We start from the raw sequence: 19,969 nt of genomic DNA, 5'->3' as shown, positions 1-19,969 counted from the left end.
ACGTTTAATTCTAGAATTTGGTATTAGAAAGTGCACTTGCCTATAAAAATAAGGCACATCTCCCAACTTAGTCCTTATCAGCGACAAAGGCCTTTTAGCTTTTGTAGTTACTTATATTATTTCTCTGTGTTTTGCATTTTAGACAAGAAAAGAGATACTCTTTATTGGACCCCTCAGAGATGCCATCATAGGTCATACTTGCCAACATCTATTGTCTTAGAGCTTCTTTCCTCTTCTTTCTTCTTTCCCCTTTCTCCGTTTTGTTTTAATTTAAAGAAGCCTCCTGGATGTGAGGATAGTGTTGAAGTTCTGCTATCATGCAGGTTATGTAGGCTATCAGGCCAGAAATTATTCAAGTCATTTCATTTGGACCCACAACTGCCCTGCCCAGAAGACCTTCAGATTATATTATTATGAACTGAAGAATGTGGGGGGGAGGGAAATGGAGTTTTACACATTAAGAACCTTAAGAGAACAGGTGGACAAACATTTATTTTCTTTACAGGGAATTACTGCTTATTGCAGGATACTTCCACATATAGTGACCACAGGTGTGTGCTCCAGGACACCTAGCCATTGGTGCAATTTTTGTGCAGAATTTTGTACTTTTCAAACCAGGGAACAACAAACACTGAGTAAAAGCACTCAATTTGCTAAAAAACAAAAAACAAAAAAACAATATTTTAAAAAGATAACATGCAAGGTGGAACGTTTAAAGGGGAAAGAAGAGGATATAATACTTGTGGATGGTTTATTCTTTATTGTGACTTTAATCACTTGATAGTATTAGAGTTGAGATCATTCCAGAAAATGTCCTTCTATTTGTAGTTAAACTTAGAGACTAGGAATAAAGTGTCCACCCTGCATATATTCACTGATTGTTTTCCCTCTTCATTTTTATTCGTGTTGTTTACTTCACGCTTTTTCTTACTTGACCTGTACTGGCTTCATCCATCCATCCATCCATCCATCCATCCATCCATCCATCCATCCATCCTTTCTTCCATCTCCTTCCATCCTTGTTTCCATCAATCTAGCCTTCCTTTCTTTCGCTTTTTTTTTTATCCAGTCCCTCCATCTTTTCTTTCTTCCTCCCATCCTTTATTTATCCATCCATATATTTACTCCCTCTCTCTCTCCCTTGCCCCTATTCTCTCTCAAGATGTTCTTTTATTTTTTAACTTCCTTCTCCCTCCATAATGAAAAATCAATAAATAACTGTTGCATATTATCATTTTTTAGTGTCAGTTTGTTTTCCTGCTCTTCATTAGAAAGTCCAGGCTGGGGGATGTGGTGGTGGTGGGAGGCTTAACTATGCATTTACATTTTTCCTAAAATAAAAATCAGAATACTAATTCCACCAATTAAATTTGTCATATTAATAAGACCCTCCAATTTTACTTTACTTCTATCTTCAATTACTTTGTTAATGGATTTCATGATCTTCTCCAGGGAAGAACTAAAAAAAGTCTATTTTGCTAGATGTTGAAGAATTATTTGTGACGAAAGCGCAGAGGGAGCTCTTGATCACACGTTTCTACATTGAGAACACCCCAGGCCATTATAACTAGGGTCACCATATAATTGATGAACCAGGACATGTTGTAAGCAAATGGGGATGCCATTAGTGATGTCACTAAGAAACTAGGTGCAAATCAGGACTATTCCAGGCATAGGATCATCCTCATTCTAACTCATTTGGGTAAAGAGAAGTGATTTGCAGGGCCTTGGGCTTTGAGACCTTCAAGGCCCTATGAAAGTGGGCCCATCCTGACTGCACACTGCAGCTATGAATGTCTGGCCAGCCACCCTCGGATGTGACAACACTGGGTGGGAATGAAGCGTGGGCGGGTGGGGGCTTCATCAATCCATCATTGGCATCATTTGGGTTTTCCAATGGGTGGCTTTGCCCACAGAATGGTTTCTAGTGAGTTATCCTCAAATGACAAAGGAGGCATGGGAGTCAGATGGTTAGGGGAGAGAGGCGTGGGGGGAACTAAGCCACTGTTGGGGTTGGTGGCTCCTCAGCAGATCACACATATACAGGTTTGACCTCCCTTACCCCAACCCACTCCTACCACCTGTTAAACTACCTATGAACTCATTCTCTTATCTCTTCTCCCATTTTTGTCTCCAACACGGCTGGACGAAAGGGACAGAAGCCAGTAGCCCAATGGTTTTGTGTTAACATCAGGCTGATATTCAGAAATTCATCAGGGCACACCATTGAGGTCCCACTGGCTGCTGAAATAGCTAACTACTTCCTTCGGCCACAGAGTGTTCCCTGGAGCTCAGCCACTTAGCTTCCTCCTCTCAACCCTTTCGACCTCCCCATTATTTTTCCAGCAATGAAGGAGCCGGACCTGCCAGGCAGGATCTGGGCCACTCTCACCTTCACTGCTCTGTTTTGAGAAAGCAGGTGTTGGTTACCCTGCTTCCTTTTTAAGCAAGCTCAAATATATCCCCGATAATTCCACCCCACATCATCCTAAAATCACAGGCAAACCCCATTAAAAATGAGTTCACCCTGAGTTAAGGTGCGTTCACCCAGTACCTTGTAAAGCACCCCTTCCTGAAAGCTGCAGTTGTTGGCCTCCAGCCTTTGACAGGTGGTTCGCCGCATCTCAAAGTTCACGTGGTACTCCATGTGGTCGGTAACCTGTGGGAAGCAAGTGGCAAGGAGACAAAAGGATTTCTTCTTCTCCATAGCTTCTGGGGGCGGGACCTCTTTCCCATGGTGCCAAAGGGCAAGGACTCCATCCTGGATAAAGAAGTGGACGCCTCTCTCCCCTAACCATCTGACTCCCATGCCTCCTTTTGTCATTTGAGGATAACTCACTAGAAACCATTCTGTGGGCAAAGCCACCCCTTGGAAAACCCAAATGGTGCCAATTATACCTGTACAGGGTCTGCAAACTTTGTCTACAAAGGACCAGAGAGCAAACATTAAGCCTTTGGGGGCATGTGGCCTCAACTCTGCAATTACAGCACAGAAGCAGCCCACAGGACATGGCACACATGGTGTGGCTGGGAAACCAATGAAACGAATTATAGAGGCAGCAGCAGGCAGACTTGGCCCTTGGGCCACAGTGTACTGACTCCGATACTGGGCACCACTTAAGCAACTTAACTTTATCAGTGAACTTATGTTTCTCTTCAAATGCCCACTTCACATTACATGAGGCTGAATTTCACATGAATGGACTTGCCCCAGAGTGTCAGCAGTCCCCTGGCGTAGGGGCCCGGGGAAGAGAGGGGAGAGGAGCCCACTGACCAGCTTCTTGACCTTCAGGACACGCACAATCCGGAAGTTGTACTTGTCATCACTTTCCTGGTTGAACTCACTGGTCACGTACTCCAAGGTGGTTACCACGTAGGCTCCTGATGCAGGCACTTCTTGGACACTCATGAAGGTCTTCTTTACTTGGTAGGTGAAGGCCACCAGGGCCACCAGAATGGCCAGGAGAAGCTGTGGGGCCTGCCTAGGTCTAGCCATTGCCCCGCAGCTCAGGGAGCCTAGGAAGAGCTCCCTCCACGTCCTGGTTCCCAGGGACCCTGACTGGCCTGGCGGATTTAAGCCCATCCATGGTGGACGCCCACAGCTCTCCTACCCGTCTCTTCATCCACAGCTGAACCTAATGAGCAGGGGAGATTGTGCAATGGCTGGCAAGCTCACTCTCACTTCCTCTTACCCTTTTGCATCTGTTCATGTCTTTTACTCATACACCCCTGCAAACACCCATCTCCTCTTTTTCAGGTTGCTTTCTCAGCAACACCCCCCTTTCCTCCTGCTGCCCCAGCATTATCTGGGTGGAAGCCAGGCCAGGGGCCTCTGTTCAATGAGCTCGCTTCAGCTAGGGATGTGGGAGGTCCGGAGGGACAGGAAGCACTTGAGACACAGGGGATGCTGATGCCAGGGCAGTGGGGCATGAACAGGTGAGCTGAGTGAACACCACCACATCCTCCCTGTCCTCTTGACCTTCCCTCTGATTTTTCTTGTCATCCCTCCCCACTTTATCTGGCCAACCAGGATACAAGCTTTCCCTCAAGCCCAATCCTTGGCCTCTTCTTCTGTGTCAATAATTCTTAACTTTGGGAGGCCTGGGCCCCTTGGAGAAGCTAATGTCCCCAGAAAGCTGAGGATGTGCCCTGTATGGGAAACATGCTCCACTTGCAGATGTAGTCATGCTGTGGCTTTATTTTCACTCTCTGCTGTCCTTTTGGATGGACACAGTCATGCTGTTTGTCCCCTGGGACCTTTTAAGACACTCTCAGACAGTGCAGATGGCCTCAGCCCAGCAATGGAGATACTCCATGTGGTCAGTAACCGCTCCAGATTGTCAGAGCTTTGAACCTCCTAGAGGTCTGCATGTGGGAAGGAGTAATTGCTTCCCCCTTCCCCATATACTCTGGCTACTCTCCCGCCACCATCTCACAGCCCTGGGTTTGAGGACCTTCCTAGTGCTGTACTAGCGAAGGAAAAGGGGACTGGAAAGTTTCTACTGGCTTCAGCTTCAGTGCTCCCCAAACTTGGAGTTTTAAAGCTCACTCTTCTGCTGATGCCTTCCTGGCTCTCCCCTAACCTCCACTGCTAGTTAGTTAACCCCCCTCTCAGCTCTCTCGGCAGCTGTGTTAGTTTTTTCTGACTGCCCTATCAAGTTACCAAGGACAGTGTCTTAAAACAACACACATTTATTATCTCACAGTTTTGGAGCTCAGAAGTCCTAAAATCAAGGTGTTGGTAGGGTTGCATTCCTCCTGGAGACTCTAGGGAAGGACCCCATTATCTTGTCTTTTTTTTTTTTTTTTAAACACTTGTCACAAACCATAACAAGTTACATTTAATCTTTTATTCTCCTGTTTCAAAAAGCTGCTTAGGATTTTGCAGTCTACCAGAGTCATCCTTTTCTTTTTTTTTCCTTTTTTCCATCACCATTTATACCCCCTATACCCTCTTCCACCCCCTCTCCTGCCCCCTGCAAAAACAACACACTGTTTTCATTCTCTGATTTTGCTTTCCTGCCTTCTTATGGGTTATTTGAACATTTTTAGGACATTTTATTTCAATTTATCTATTGTGATTTTACCTATATCTTTTGTATAGTTTTTCCTTGGTTGCTCTAGGAATTGTAATACACATTTCCAACCTTTAAAGGACAACTTAGGATCATTATTTCATTACTGTAGGTGGAATGTAGAAATCTTACCATAATAGATATCCCCTTATCCTCCCCCCATATATGTTAGAATCATTTTACCTATTAAGTTATATACACCGAAAACTCCATAAAATGTATGATTTTTGCTTTCAACCCTCAAATATACTTTAAAAAGTCAAGAGGGGGAATAATTGTATATTATGTTATCCAAATATTTACATTTACGTTGTTCTCTTGTATTTCCGATGTTCCAGGTTAACTTTTGATATTGTTTTTGTCTGTCGAAGAGTTTGCTTTAACCCTTCTTTTATAGCTGGTCTGCTGGCAATGAACTATCTTAGCTTTTCTTCATATGATAACATCTTTATATCACAGTCTATTTACAATTTCACTGAATATGGAATTCTGGTTTGGCAGTTCTTATCCTTCTGTAATACCATGGTTCTTTGTCAGAAGCAACACAATATTTTCCTGTTGCTGAATATGGAGAGATGGGTCACAACACTGCACTAGGATACACCTATCTCTTCCATTTTTGTCTCCCAGGGCTGGGACAATACCCTGTCCTGGTGGGCTCATCTCCCCACTTTGCTCACCATGAGCCCAGCAGATTGCTGTGCCCCAGTTCTGCTTTTAAAAACTTATTTTTAAAAATAAGTTTTACTTTAAAAGGGTCTTAAATGTACAGAAATATAGTTACAATGCAAAGAACTTTTCTCCTGAAACATTTGAAAGAAAGTTGACAACATGATGCCTCATTACCCCAAAAATGTCAGTGAGAAATTCCTACAAGCAAGCACACTCTCCTCCCTGACCACAATGCTACCCATGGGATCCAGGGCATAAATGTGGAGGCACCCATCCCTCCTGCTCTATCCTCAGACCTGGTAAAGTGTCAATGATGAGCCTGCCTCCCCCAGGCTCAGCCAATGATAGATCATCAAGAGTGTGTTGCTCCAAGGATGCTCTGTGGGTTGGGGCAGAGAGAGAGCTTTCCAGAATAAGGAGCCTTTTCTCCTCCCAACCGCCCCTATAACAGAAGGATGCACAGTCCTGGGTTACATTTGTTCTCCCACCTGGAACAGTTCTTTAGTCTTTCCTTGACTTATATAAATTTGACACTTTTGAAGGGTCTTTATATTATAGAATTCTCATTAATTTGTATTTGTCTAATGTGTACACTAACATGGCATCCTTGTCAGTGCAGAAACCTAGCCATAGGTCTGTCCTGGTCTGTGCCCATTGTCAGTCTCCGTGAATGCACCTCCCACATCTGCTCAAAGCCTCAGCCCAGGCTCCACTCCCCTGGGAAAGGACGCTCTGGTCTCTCAGTGGGTGCCTTGCCAGCTGTCTTGGTCCCTGCCAACATCTGAAATAGTAGCAATCAGACCAGCCGAGAGCTAAGGAATAGGAATGTCCCTGTAGCAAGCATGTTCATGCACTGGTTTATCATCCCAGGGTCAAGGTCAGAGGCGTGGGATGAGATAGGAGAGCAGAGGCCTAGGGGCTGCTGTCTGGGTTCCTTGGGCACTTGAACAATGTTAGCCAGATCTCTGTCTTTTCCAGCACCCACATTTTCTTCTAGAAACGTTTCCTCAAACACCCACAAAAGTGCTTTGCCAGATGCTGGAAAAAAATTCTTATCATTTCTCAAATGGTGAAATAACGACACTGAAGCTGGATTCTGGTTCTGATCTAGGGCTAAATGATTGAGGAAAAGGCTTCCCTTTGCACCATTTAAAAAATTTTTGCTACCTAGATGTACTTTTCAGAGCTCTCAAGAGAATAAAACATGCTGCTAACAGCCAGTAACTCTGCTGTGTTCTACTTAGTTTTGATGGCTCCTTGGGAATGAATGATCTCAAATGTGGTACAGAAACTGGACATGTATCCGGGCAGGCCTTAGATGTTCTGAGACATGTGACACAGCTTTGAGAGTGGCCAATAGTGCTCTTGAACAACACTAATGCTTTAGAAAGAGCCAGCAACCCTCAGGCTAACTGGGGGACTGACTGGAGGAGGCATAGCAGGTGGAAGTCGGGTTGTGTTTGGGGAAGGGGAGCTCTTCCTGCTGACAGGGGGACACCAGAGGGCAAAGACAACGGGCATTATGGGAGCAACCTGCCCTTTAGAACCACAGGCTTCTTTCTTTTACGACGCTAAATTTCCAGAGTCCCTGATTTTTTTTATCATGGTGAAACATACATAACATAATATTTAGCACATGAATCATTTTAAGTGAACAGTTCAGTGGCATTAAGTACATTGATATTATTGTGCAAGCCTCACCACTATCCATCTCCAAACTGAAACTCTGCACCCATTAGAAAATAATACCTTAATCATTCTTCCCCCAATCCCTGGCTATCACCATTTTACTTTTCTTTCCTTTCCCCCCACTTGTTAACCCACTGCTTTGATTCCTGTCCTGGGAGTTTATGTGTATATTGTTCTCTTTGTCTCAAATGACCTGACCTGCTGGTGGTAAAATCTTCCACAAAATCTTATTTATTTATGTATTTATTTATTTTAATATATTTTTATTGATTTCAGAGAGGAAGGGAGGGGGAGAGAGAGATAGAAACATCGATGATGAGAGAGAATCATTGATTGGCTGCCTCCTGCACACGCCCTACTAGGGATCGAGCCCGCAATCCGGGTATGTGCCCTGACTGGAAATCGAACCATGACTTCCAGGTTCATAGGTCAATGCTCAACCACTGAGCCACGCTGGCTGGGCTTTTTTGAAAAAAGAGATCACAATGTTTTCTGCACAAGATTTTTGCCTTATAGCACAAAAGCTAGCACAAGGTCTGTCACGTAGTAGGTGCTTAATTTAAAAATCTGCAAATATTATTTAATTTTGTGCATGGTATATTTTTAACAATATATAAGATGTTTAACAAAATTTCTCCCTATAATTCGCACATACACATGAACTTAAAAAATAATTATTGATGTTAGTTTTTATTTTTCACCCATCCCCTTACTCTCTCCCCTTTGGCAACCATGAGATTGTTCTCTATCTCTATGGATCTGTTTCTGTTTTGCTTATTCGTTTGTTTTGTTTTTGAAGATCCCACATATAGATGAAATCATACAGTATTTTTTTTTTTTGGTCTGACTTATTTCACATAGCATAATACCTTATGGCAAATTTTTATTCTTTTGGGGGCTGAATTATACTCCATTGTATTTATTTACCATTTCTTTTTTTTTTTTTTATGTGTACTTGTTGCTTCTTTATCTTGGCTGTTATAAATAATGCTGCAAACGTAGGGTACATGTACCTTTTCAAATAGTGTTTTTGTTTTCTTCAGGGAAATACCCAGAAGTGGTATTACAGGGTTGCATGGCAGCTCTATTTTTAATTTTTTTTTGAGAAAACACCATAGTGTTTCTCATAGTGGCTGAACCAATTTGCAATCCAATCAATAATGCACAAGGGTTCCTTTTTCTCCACGTCTTTGTCAACACTTGCTTTTCATTGATTTTTTTTTGTTTATGATAGCAATTCTGACAGGTATGAGGTGGTACCTTAGTGTGTTTTAATTTGCATTTCCCTGATGATTAGTGATGTTGGCCATCTGTATGCCCTCTGTGGAGAAAAGTCTATTTAGGTCTTCTGGCCATTTTTTAAATTGGATTGTTTGGTTTTTATTTGGTGTTAAATTGTATAACTTCCTTATATATTTTGGATAATAACCATTTTGGATGTATCATTGGTGAATATCTTGTACCATTCAGTAGATTGTCTTTTTGTTTTGTTTATGGTTTCCTTTAGTGTGTAAAAGTTTTAAAGTTTGATGTAGTCTCATTTATTTTGCTTTTGTTACCCTTGCCTGAGGAGACATTACTAAAAAGATATTGCCAAGACCAATATCAAAGAGTTTATTGCCCACGTTTTCATCTAGATCTTTTATGGTTTCAGGTTTCCAGTTAAGTCTTTAATTAATTTTGAGTTTATTTTGTTTATGGTATAAATGGTTCAGTTTCATTTTTTTGGCATTTATTTATCCAGTTTTCCCAACACCAAGATTGAAGAGACTGTCTTTACCTCATTATATATCCCTGGCTCCTTTGTTATAGATTGACTATATAAATGAGGATTTATTTATGGGCTATTCTATTCTATTCTATTCTGTTCTATTCTATTCTATTCTATTCATCTATATATCTGTGTTTGGTTTTTTTTAATGGTTGTACCAATGCTGATTATTGTAGCTTTGTAAGTACAGTTTGAAAGCAGGAAGCATGATACCTCCCACTTTACACCACCATTCTAGTTTCTGTGTGTGGATTTGGCTATTCTAGATACTTCATATAAGTGGAATTATATAGTATTTGTTCTCTTGTGACTAGCTTATTTCACTTACCATGATATCCTCAAGAGTCTTTTTAAAAGCTGAATAGTATTCTATTGTATGCATATACGATATTTTGTTTATCCACTTATCTATCAATGGACATGGTTTGCTTCTGTCTTTTGGTTGCTGTGACTAATGCTACTGTGATGTGGGTATGCACATATCTGCTCAGTCCTGAGCCCAATCCCAAGGCAGTAACTACTGGGGTCCAGCAGAACCTCCAGGGCCTTGACTTAAGCAGCTCTCTGCTTTGTCCATAAGCCACAAGTGTGTCTAGTCATATGGCCCTACCCCTGGGGACTGACCTCCACAGGGAAGAGGAGAAATACCTCTGTTGACCCTTATAGGGGCAGTGCTCAACCCTGGACTAGAGGACAAAAAAAGATGAAAGAACCCTTTAAGACAAAGCCAGGTTGCAAAACTTGATGTTGTTTCAAATGAAACAAAAACTTCATTCTTTTCATATAAACTTCCTGAACGTCAAGGATTGCAGGAGAACTTCCCAAGAAATAAGGCCACTTCTGCTCAGGCCACAGGGCTCATAGGTGTTAATCAGTTTTGAGCAAGAATTGCAAGGCAAACAAAAGTTTTTTTGTTTGTTTTGTTTTGTTTTGTTTTGTTTTGTTTTGTTTTGTTTTTAGAAATTGCAATTTGAGAGACAGATTTAGGCAGAAATCCAACTGAGTTCCCAGGGAGAAAGAAAGGGATAGAGTTTATAAAGACATAAAAAGGGTCACTTCCAAAGTTATTACACAAGTTGCTTTGAAAGAGCTGTGATTGATGCTGGCAGGCAGACGACAGTATGCTATCCATGGTTAATTGCTAGGTGAAAAACTTTTAATAGAGAGCTCAGTGATGCAGAGCCAGTTCCAGGAACTGTATCAGGATGTAGCCTTTTGGTTTAGCCCAATTTAAACATTCAGTTTCAGACGGAGGAAGTGTGTTAGCTCAGCTTGTTGGAGATCTCTGGCTCCATTTTAGTTTGCTCTCTTGACAATACCAACTCCATTTTATAGCTTTTCTTTCATACATGACACAGGTCTTCTCCAGAGGGGCCATGTCCAAGCCTGAGAAGAGAGAAAGGGTGGCTAAGGGAAACTCTTTTTATATGTAGATACACACCAAGAGCACTGCAAGGGTCACTGCTTTACAAGAATATCTTTACCAATAAAATAAAATAAAAATAAGAGAATACCTTTACCAGGACTGCAGTTGACCTTCGAAGGCATCAGCTCAGCTCTGCATGTGCCTACCTACTGCTTGATGTATAAATTATTTTACCTGAGGCCCAGCTGGCATGGCTCAGTGGACCTGTGAACCAGGAGGTCACAGTTTGATTCCCGGTCAGGGCACATGTGAACCAGGAGGTCACAGTTTGATTCCCGGTCAGGGCACATGTGAACCAGGAGGTCACAGTTTGATTCCCGGTCAGGGCACTTGCCCGGGTTGTGGGCTCGATGCCCAGTGTGAGACATGCAGGAGGCAGCCGATCAATGATTCTCTCATCATTGATGTTTCTATCTCTCTCCCCCTCTCCCTTCCTCTCTGAAATCAAGAAAAATATATTACCCTTCCTGGGGACCCAGACTGCTCTCCATGCTGAGGACTTGGATGACAGGCAGTAATCACTGCCCTGGGGAGAAATGAGTGGTGATGGACACTCACATGGTGTGGAACTGTCTCATTCCTATTCTGCCTATCTTGGAATAAGACCTGTAAGGGAGAGAAGGGAAAGTTGGAGGGCAAGTGGGGGTGTGAATGGAGGAGTGAGAGGTGGTGATTTTCAATGTCTCTGAAGAAAAAGCATTTTCTTTGTCTCAATTTGGGGAACAAAAACTGGAGTTCAGCAACTGCCAAAGGAGAAGGGCTATGGACAGTGAGGTTTAGAGATTGGCCGCACAATTTGTAAAAAAATATGATGAAGTTATTGAAAACTGCCCCTTGCAAGAAGTCCCAGGAGCGGAGAAGATTTGAGAATAAAAGCAGCCCCAAAGCCTCAGGAATCTTCTGAGAATGAAAAATAATATCAAGAAAGGTTTATTGCAAAGAAAACTTACAGTCTTGCTATATGTTTCCTTTACTCCTCACCCAGAATATTTCATTCCTGATACTTTTGGTCACCAAATAGGTTGAGGTGTTCCCACAACAAGCAATTCTGTAACATCAGCTAGATATCTTACAATGTAATGTAATTCTAATTCTATCTGGAGATAGTGTCAGATTCCACAGGTTAAGAGCTCAGCCGCATAAGACTACTTCCTCCTCACTTCAGATGCAATTCACAATAGTAGGTCCCCAGGTTACCCACAACTTCTGTTTGATTTGGCTAAAAATCCAAGGTTCCCACAACCACCTCTAATTTGCTAGAGCAGCTCACAGAACTCAAGAAACACTTAACTTATGTTTAACAGTTTATTAAAGGACATGGTGAAGGATACAAATGAACAGCCAGCTGAAGAGATACACAGGGTGAGGTCTGGGGAGGTCAGAGAGCAGGAGTCCTGTCCACATGCAGTCAGGGGGCATCCCCTCTCAGTACATGAATGTGTCCACCCACCGCAAAGTTCCCAAATCCTATATTTTTGGGCTTTTATGGAGGCTTCATCATGTAGGCATGATTGATGATTAACTCAATTTCCAGCCTCTTTCCCCTCTTTGGAAGATAGGGGGTTGGTGGGGCTAAAAATTCTAACCTACTAATCATGATTTGTTCTTTTTGTCACCCAGTCCTCATCCAAGAGCCCATCCAGAGTCACCTTAATAGAACAAAAAATGCTCTTAGTGTTCTTATCACTTCGAAATTTATAAGTAACACTGGTGGTCTTGATCTGGCATCTAGAATGGTTCTGGAAACCTGTAGAAGGGCTATGCATAAATTAATAAAGAGTCCAGAGACAAAACATAATTTTGAAAAGCATTTGGGGGGGTGGGCAGAGGAGCCTGGCTAAAGAAACCAAGTTCTCCTTGTCTCAGGACCCCTTGCTTTTTATTGACACAATTTGTCCTAAGGCAAGGTAGAGATATACACATCAAAGGGTAGGGTTAAGTACAGAGTCCATTCTCAGATTGGGGAATTGCCTTCGGCTGTTCAGATGTTTGGCCAATAGGAGGCAATAACATGTAGATTAAGATGCCCTGAGCTGTCTGGCAGCAGTCAATTAATGCATCCTTTTCAGATTTGGGGAAATGCCTTTAGCCATTCCCAACAGGCAATAACATATGTGACTCAGCCCTTGTTGAGTCCCCAAGTTCCATCAACCTTTCAATGAAACTCTTGCAATTATGACATGGTGGAATTGGCTTCTGGCAACAAGAAATTCAAGAGCTCTGTGCCAAGAATCAGGGGGGGTGGATATATATATATATATATATATATATATATATATATATATATATATTAGTATATGTTTTCTATTATCTCACAGAAGAACTATACTATGGAGTAAGCTTAAGAAAGTCTTCAGGAACACTCCAGGGGTAAAATGAGGGTCCTGACCCCTCTCCCAACAGGACCCAGAGACACTTCTGGGGTAGATGAGGATCTTAGTCTCTCTCCCACCAGGTTCCATAGCTCCCACCTTGGAGGGGGAAGGCAGAGAGCTGCTCCCAGTAGAGCAGTGAGCTGAATCCTGTGTTCCCAGCCTGATGGCTGAATAGAGACACTTGTGTCTATTTAACCATCAGGCTGGTAACACAAGATTCAGCTCACTGCTCTACTTCCTACCTTCCTCCTTGGATGGAGCTCTCTCCCTGGGTCCTAGTCTCGAAGTTTCCTGAGACCTCATGTTCAGGAAGATGCTGTTCTCCCTGTGGTCCTCCCTCTGTCTTTGCTCCTGTTCTTCCGGAACTTAGACCATCTAGTTAGTCTGGTCATCCCACCTCTCCCTCTAGCTTCCTGGGCTGCAAGGACAATCCTCATCAGTCAAGCCCTTGTTCAGATGAGATGACATCTGATCCATGGAACTCGGACCTTGGGGATGGGCCTCACTTAGGGTGACACTGTCAGTGGGGCTGGTCTTCCCCTTCTACCCCAGTCTTGGGGAAAGCCTCCCCTTGGGGTGGGTTTGCAGCTTCTGCTGAGTGGGTGCATGTCCACCTGGACCATCTCCTGGGCATTGTGCTGGCTCCCTAGAACTCATGGGGAAGGGGGCACTCATCATGGGCACTGGGAGACCCTCAGAGCCAGGTGCTGGCCCCAGCAGGCATCCTCCTAGGACTCTCTGGGCTCAGGTGGACAGACTCAGGTAACCACTGCCTATCATCCTGTTTGAACCTTGAGCATTCTAAGTTCTATTCAGGCCACTTTTTCTTTTTTCTTTTCTTTTGTAGTTTTAAATGCATCTTGAACTCCTATCAAGTTCTTCATGGTATATGCCTTCATGTGCTACATGTGCTACATGGTTTTGTAATTTTTCAAAATTACAAAAATGTAATTTTGTCCTGCAATTACATTTTTCAGGTGAACTGCACTTTTATTGTGGATGCCTGACTATGGATTTCCCAGTTCACCCTCCTGGACAGCACCTGCATGCAGACATAGGCGTGGAAGGAGCACCTGCTTCTCATGGAAGAAGATTCTTTTCCTCTAGAGAGTGACAGTTGGTCTGTCTGTGAAGCACAGGGGAATTAAAGGCATCTCGGAGCACTTTCTGGGTCCCTGTCAGTTTTGCATTCTCGTGTTGTTTATTTTCCAGAGAAAGCCCTGCTAGTGACATGTGGTAGAGAATTTATCACTATTGTTCTTACCTTGGCTGCAGGTGCAGCGTGTTGAGTAAATCCAACTTCCCAGTTCGTGTGTGGCTTGTCCTTACTGCTTCTTGTAGAGCCCCACTGGTTTGTTTGTATATCCATCCATCCATCTATCCATCCATCCATCCATCCATCCACCCATCCATCCTGTTGTCCATGTGTCCACTTATTTACCCATCCATCTATTTGTTTATTCATTTATTCTCCAATCTCTCCATGCCCCTCTTCCATTTTACTCATAGGAATGCAGACAGTTTTCCCAGGGAGCGGCCTCTTGTGTCCCCTCTCCTTCCATATCGGTGACCATGATCACAGGGGGTGGCCCTTTGGGGGTGTACACCCATCCCAGTATAATAGAACTCCCTCTCTGCACTGCCAAGCATGGGCAGGCCTCACAGCGAGTAGGTCAGCAGGTGTCAGAGGTAGTGTAGAAGATTGTGCACTGACCTCTCCCTGACCCTTCTGATGTTCCCTGAGATTGTAGGCTGCAGCCAAGGTCAGAGGTTGACCTGGCTTTTATATCAAGTCCTCAGGACTTAGGGTCCATCGGTATTCCTAAGAGCTCCTGTGACTGTCATCCCCACGCTGTGCTGCTGTGAGGGCAAGCTAGCGGGGCTTAAGACCCCTCCCCAGACCCTATCAGGCCTGGTCTGGGACAGGAGGAGGCAGCCCTGGAAATGTGCAGGGAGCAGGTCATGTGGCATGAATGTCCTTGGGTTCAAGGCTTATGTGACAAAGGCTTGGAAAATGTTCTGCCTTCTGTTTGGTGATGACAAGGAAGGGAGTGGAGAGGAGGAGCTGGACAAGGTGCATGTCAGCGCATGGATTCTGGGGGCAGGGCTGTGTGGGATGGGGCGCTATGGAGGCAGCTCCAAAGCAGCTGCCACTCAACACTTGCGTGCTGCTGGCCTCCAGGGCTGGCACCAGGCAGCATGCTCCTGAAGGTGCCTCTGCTTCTGGGGCTCATTGCACTGGGGTCTCCTGTCTGCAGTTCCAAGTTTGTGGACGTTAGTAAGAACACACAATTATTTGCCATAGGTGTGGAGTTTGCCATGTTTCAGTTCAACCAAGCCCAGGTGGATGAGTATGCTTACAAGCTGCTGTGGGTGGGGAGAAGCCAGCGCAAGGTAAGCTTCAACGCCACCACCCCCACCCCCCGCCCCCCAAACAGGCCTGGGAGGGGTGAATCTTTGGTCTGCAAATGAGGAAAGGAAGATTTTTTTGTTTTCGGTAAATATTTTTTAAAATGCAAGGTATCATTACAAGTGCTTCAAGTTTCTGTTTTGGTTTCTTAACGAGTGAAGCCCCTGAAAATCAGGGTAGAGAAGGAAAGGAGATAGCAGAAAGGAGAGCACTCAGCTGCCATGTGGAGGAGAGAAAAGCACCTCTCCAGTGAGGTAGCTGAGAGAAGCAGGGGCCTCAGAGTCTGACAGGTGAGGAGAACGGCAAAGAGAAGCGGAGGCTGGAGACAAAAGCCCCAGCAGGAAAGGTGGCACAGAGGGGCCTGACTGCAGCCGCGGCCAGGCTCCGGGGAGCCTCGCTGTGCTGATCTGAAGGCAGGTGCTGCGAGTTTCCTGCTTGCATTGAAGCCGGCAGGCCTTGACCTGGCAGCCACTGTGGGTCCAGGCCTGGTGGGAGGTGGCAGAGAAGACAGACAGAGACATGTTCTCATGGGACTGTTAGGCTGGTGATGAGAGGCAGTCAGGCCTCAGGTTCGTGAGTGAAACAGTGGAAGGTTGGGACAAGAATGTCAGTGCAGGGCCCCAGGGCCCTGGGAGGCAAGGTATGTGGGGGCGGTCAGAGAGGGCCTCTCTTTGAGGGGCACTCCCGGAAGGACCAAGTCACATGGTGGAGGTTTGGGGACAAGAAGGGCAGGCAGCCACCAAGGGGCCCCTGGACCAGGACAAGCCACAGGAGTCCTGGAAACGGCCAAATAGTCTGGACCTGTGTCACAGAGAAGGAGTGTTCAGGGGGAGGGGAGGCTGGGGCATGCTCAGAGTCACAGGTGAGGGGTTAGGGTTTTATTCTCAGAGTAATGAGGAGCCATGGGGGGAAGTAATTCAGATGCTTTAGCGACATCTCTCTGGATGCTGTGGGCACAGTGGGTTCCGCAGCCCGTGGGCACGGTGAGACCAGGAGGCAGGGATGTTTTCCTGGTCACCAGGAGATAGAAGAGGTGCTGGTGTCTGGGTCTGCTTAAAGGTGGATGTGGGGTGCACTGAGGTGGGGTGTGAGAAAAACGGTGGGGTCAAGGGCAGACCCAAGGTGGAGAAATCTAGGCAGAAATATGACATTTAGTATCCCTGAACCAGCTATGGAAGGTCAAGAAGGCAGTGGGTTAGCCTGGCCAGCATGGCTCAGTGGTTGAGCGTTGACCTATAAACCAGGTGATCATGGTTTGATTCCCCATCAGGGCACGTGCCCAGGTTGCCGGCTTGACCTCTAGGGGTTGTGCAGGAGGCGGCCGATCAACAATTCTCTCTCATCATTGATGTTTCTATCTTTCCATTTCCCTTCCTCTCTGAAATATATATATAACCTCTCTGCCGCCTCCCACCAGGCCTGGACCCACAGTGGGTTATAGAGCTTTAAGGGTAGGAAGAGATTGGGCCTGAAATAAACGTAGGTGTCATTAGCATCTGTTTATGCAAACCTTCCCACTGATGTTTATTCTTACCACTTCCTGCCTACATTGACTTGAATAAAGAGTGTTGTTCTCAAGTCATTCTGTCCATGCCCAGATCTGGTTCCCCGTGAACAGCCCTGAGCCAGGCACCCTGTCACAGGGTCCCACCACTGACCACACTCTGGAAGAGATGCACAGGAGGGTGGACCTCACCTGCATGGGGACACCGGCTCCCCTCAGTCTTCCCCCTTTCCTGATGTCTGCCTCTTTCTTGTGCTGCATCCGGGTAGGCCACTCAGGCCCCTGGGACACCAACACTACTGCCCCTGCACCAGACCCCGAACCCTGTCCTAGCTCAGGGTCTGACGACTATTCAGAGGGCCTGGGCATGCAAGAGTGTCTGTGTATCTGGTGTGTTGTTGGTGTGTGTCCAGGCACGAGTGGGTGTCATGTGTCGCTGCAGGAATTCCTGAGGCCCAAACGAATCAACTTTCTAAGCAATTCCAGGTCAGTCCAGTGAGAGAGGCATGTTCCTGCCTGCGCTGGTTTTTGGCTACATTTCTCTCTGAGTTTGAGTTCTTCCCTAGTTTTCATAGACTATATTTAAAGAAAGGAGATCACAACTTTTTTCTTAATTTTTTATGTTTAAACTTGTTCTTATTAATTTGAGAGAGAGAGAGAGAGAGAGAGAAATTGTGAGAGAGATACATTGATCACTTGCCTCCCATACGTGTCTCTACCGGAAATCGAACCTGCAACCTAGGAAGGTGCCCTGACTGGGAATCAAACCCATGACCTTCCAGTGCACGGGACGATGCTCCAACCAACTGAGCCACACCAACCAGAGGGGGAAATCACAACTTTCAATAACTTCTTGTAGAAGCCTAAAAAATACTCAAGCAGCACCTGATTCATAAATATCACCTCAATGTATGTCTGCAAGATGAGCCCTTTTGTGCAGCCAGCTCCCACAGGAAGAGACAGAATGTTCCCCACCTCCAGGGCCCCCAAAAGGAATAGTGCAGCTCTGATGTCTAGTCAGAGGACAGGCAAGCTCATTATCCTACTCTCCATAGCAACCATCATTCTGTGTGTTCTGGTGTCTGGCTGTGCCCGGGCATAGAACTGAGAGACGGGTCTTGTGTCAGGTGTGGCTGCAGGGTGTGTAGGCTCCTTGCTGTGGAGCTTTCCATCCTGTGCACATGTCCCCCTGTGTTCATGGCACTGTCGATGTGGTTGCCTGGTATCAGCCATCAGGAGTGTAGCAGGGGAGATTCTAGTGCATGCTTTGTGTGCACACATGAACATCTTTTTGTAATAGAAATGGAGACTATCAAGGAGCAAGTAAAATAATAAATAAATTTAAAAATAAGAAAAGTAAGAAAAAGTGCACCGATGTATATCCTTATTTATATGCATGCAGCTGCACATTCATATCTTTCCCCCGCTTTTCTATTTAGTTGTCTGTGTTTTACTCATTAGTTCACAGTAAGTATTTATAGCAATTTCTACACTTTCTTTTTGACAGCTGTTTTCTTGGAATTATTTAATGGACTTGAATATGGGCCGCACGGTTTGCAAGAAACATGATGAAGACATTGACAACTGCCCTTTGCAAGAAGGCCCAGACATGAAAGAGGTTTGAGACTAAAATAACACAAAGCATCATGAACCTTCTGGAAATAAAAAAATAATACCAGAGAGAAGGTTTAAGAAAGTCTTCATGAATACTCCTGGGGTGGATGAGACTTAGCCCCTCTCCCACCAGGACTCAGAGACACCTCTGGAGTAGATGAGGGTCTTAGTCTCTCTCCCACCAGGTTCCATAGCTCCCACCTTGGAGGGGGAAGGCAGAGAGCTGCTCCCTGTAGAGCAGGGAGCTGAACCTTGTGCTCCCAGCCTGACTGGCTGAACAGAGACACTCTGACAACATCCTATCTTCCTCCTGGGATGGAGCCCTCTCCTGGGGTCGCAGCATAGACGTTTCCTGAGACCTCAGGTTCAGGCAGATGTGGTCCTCACTCTTTCTTTATTCCTGTTCTTCCTGAATTAAGACCATCTAGTTAGTCTGGTCATTGCACCTCTCCCTCTAGCCCCTTGGGCTGCAAGGACAATCCTCATCAGTCCAAGCCTTTGTTCATTATGCTATGAGATGACATCTGATCCATGGAACTCGGACCTTGGGGATGGGCCTCACTTAGGGTGACACTGTCAGTGGGGCTGGTCTTCCCCTTCTACCCCAGTCTTGGGGAAAGCCTCCCCTTGGGGTGGGTTTGCAGCTTCTGCTGAGTGGGTGCATGTCCACCTGGACCATCTCCTGGGCATTGTGCTGGCTCCCTAGAACTCATGGGGAAGGGGGCACTCATCATGGGCACTGGGAGACCCTCAGAGCCAGGTGCTGGCCCCAGCAGGCATCCTCCTAGGACTCTCTGGGCTCAGGTGGACAGACTCAGGTAACCACTGCCCATCATCCTGTGTGACCCTTGAGCTTCCTAAGTCCACCTCAAGCCACTGTTTTTTTTGTTTTCTTTTTTGTTTTCTTTTGTAGTTTTAAATGCATCTTGAACTCCTATCAAGTTCTTCATGGTAAGTGCTCTCATGTGCTACATGGTTCTGATTTTGTCCTGCAATTACATTTTTCAGGTGAACTGCACTTTTATTGTGGATGCCCGACCATGGATTTCCCAGTTCACCCTCCTGGACAGCACCTGCATGCAGACATAGGCGGGGAAGGAGTGCCTGCTTCTCACAGCAGAAGATTCTTTACCTCTAGAGAGCGACAGGTTGTCTGTCTGTAAAGGCATCTCAGAGCACTTTTTGAATCCCTGTCAGTTTTGCATTCTCATGTTGTTTATTTTCCAGAGAAAGCTCTGCAGAGAATTTATCACTTTTGTTCTTACCTTGGCTGCAGATGCAGAGTGTTGAGTAAATCCAACGCCCCAGTTCACGTGTGGCTTGTCCTTACTGCTTCTTATAGAGCTCCACTGCTTGCTTGTACATCCATCCATCCATCCATCCATCCATCCATCCATCCATCCATCCATTTTTCCTTTTGTTCATTTATTCAT

At 45.1% G+C, this 19,969-nt stretch overlaps 1 protein-coding gene across 1 annotated transcript; it reads left to right on the top strand.

Annotated features, from left to right (window-relative positions):
• Window positions 1–15,207: 15,207 nt before the first annotated feature.
• Window positions 15,208–19,625, top strand: LOC307107395 (putative cystatin-15; the record flags this gene model as incomplete). The annotated part of the gene is made up of 3 exons (XM_079784677.1): window positions 15,208–15,402; window positions 18,430–18,540; window positions 19,545–19,625. The coding sequence occupies 3 exons, from the start codon at window positions 15,208–15,210 to the stop codon at window positions 19,623–19,625; spliced, it is 387 nt and encodes a 128-aa protein (XP_079640803.1).
• Between the last annotated feature and the right edge of the window lie 344 nt (window positions 19,626–19,969).

This window comes from Cnephaeus nilssonii (assembly GCF_951640355.1).
Source record: "Cnephaeus nilssonii genome assembly, chromosome: 11".
In the NCBI taxonomy this organism is placed as follows: domain Eukaryota; kingdom Metazoa; phylum Chordata; class Mammalia; order Chiroptera; family Vespertilionidae; genus Cnephaeus; species Cnephaeus nilssonii.
The sequence above is the reverse complement of the archived record's forward strand: the minus strand, read 5'-3'. Positions and strand labels throughout refer to the sequence as shown.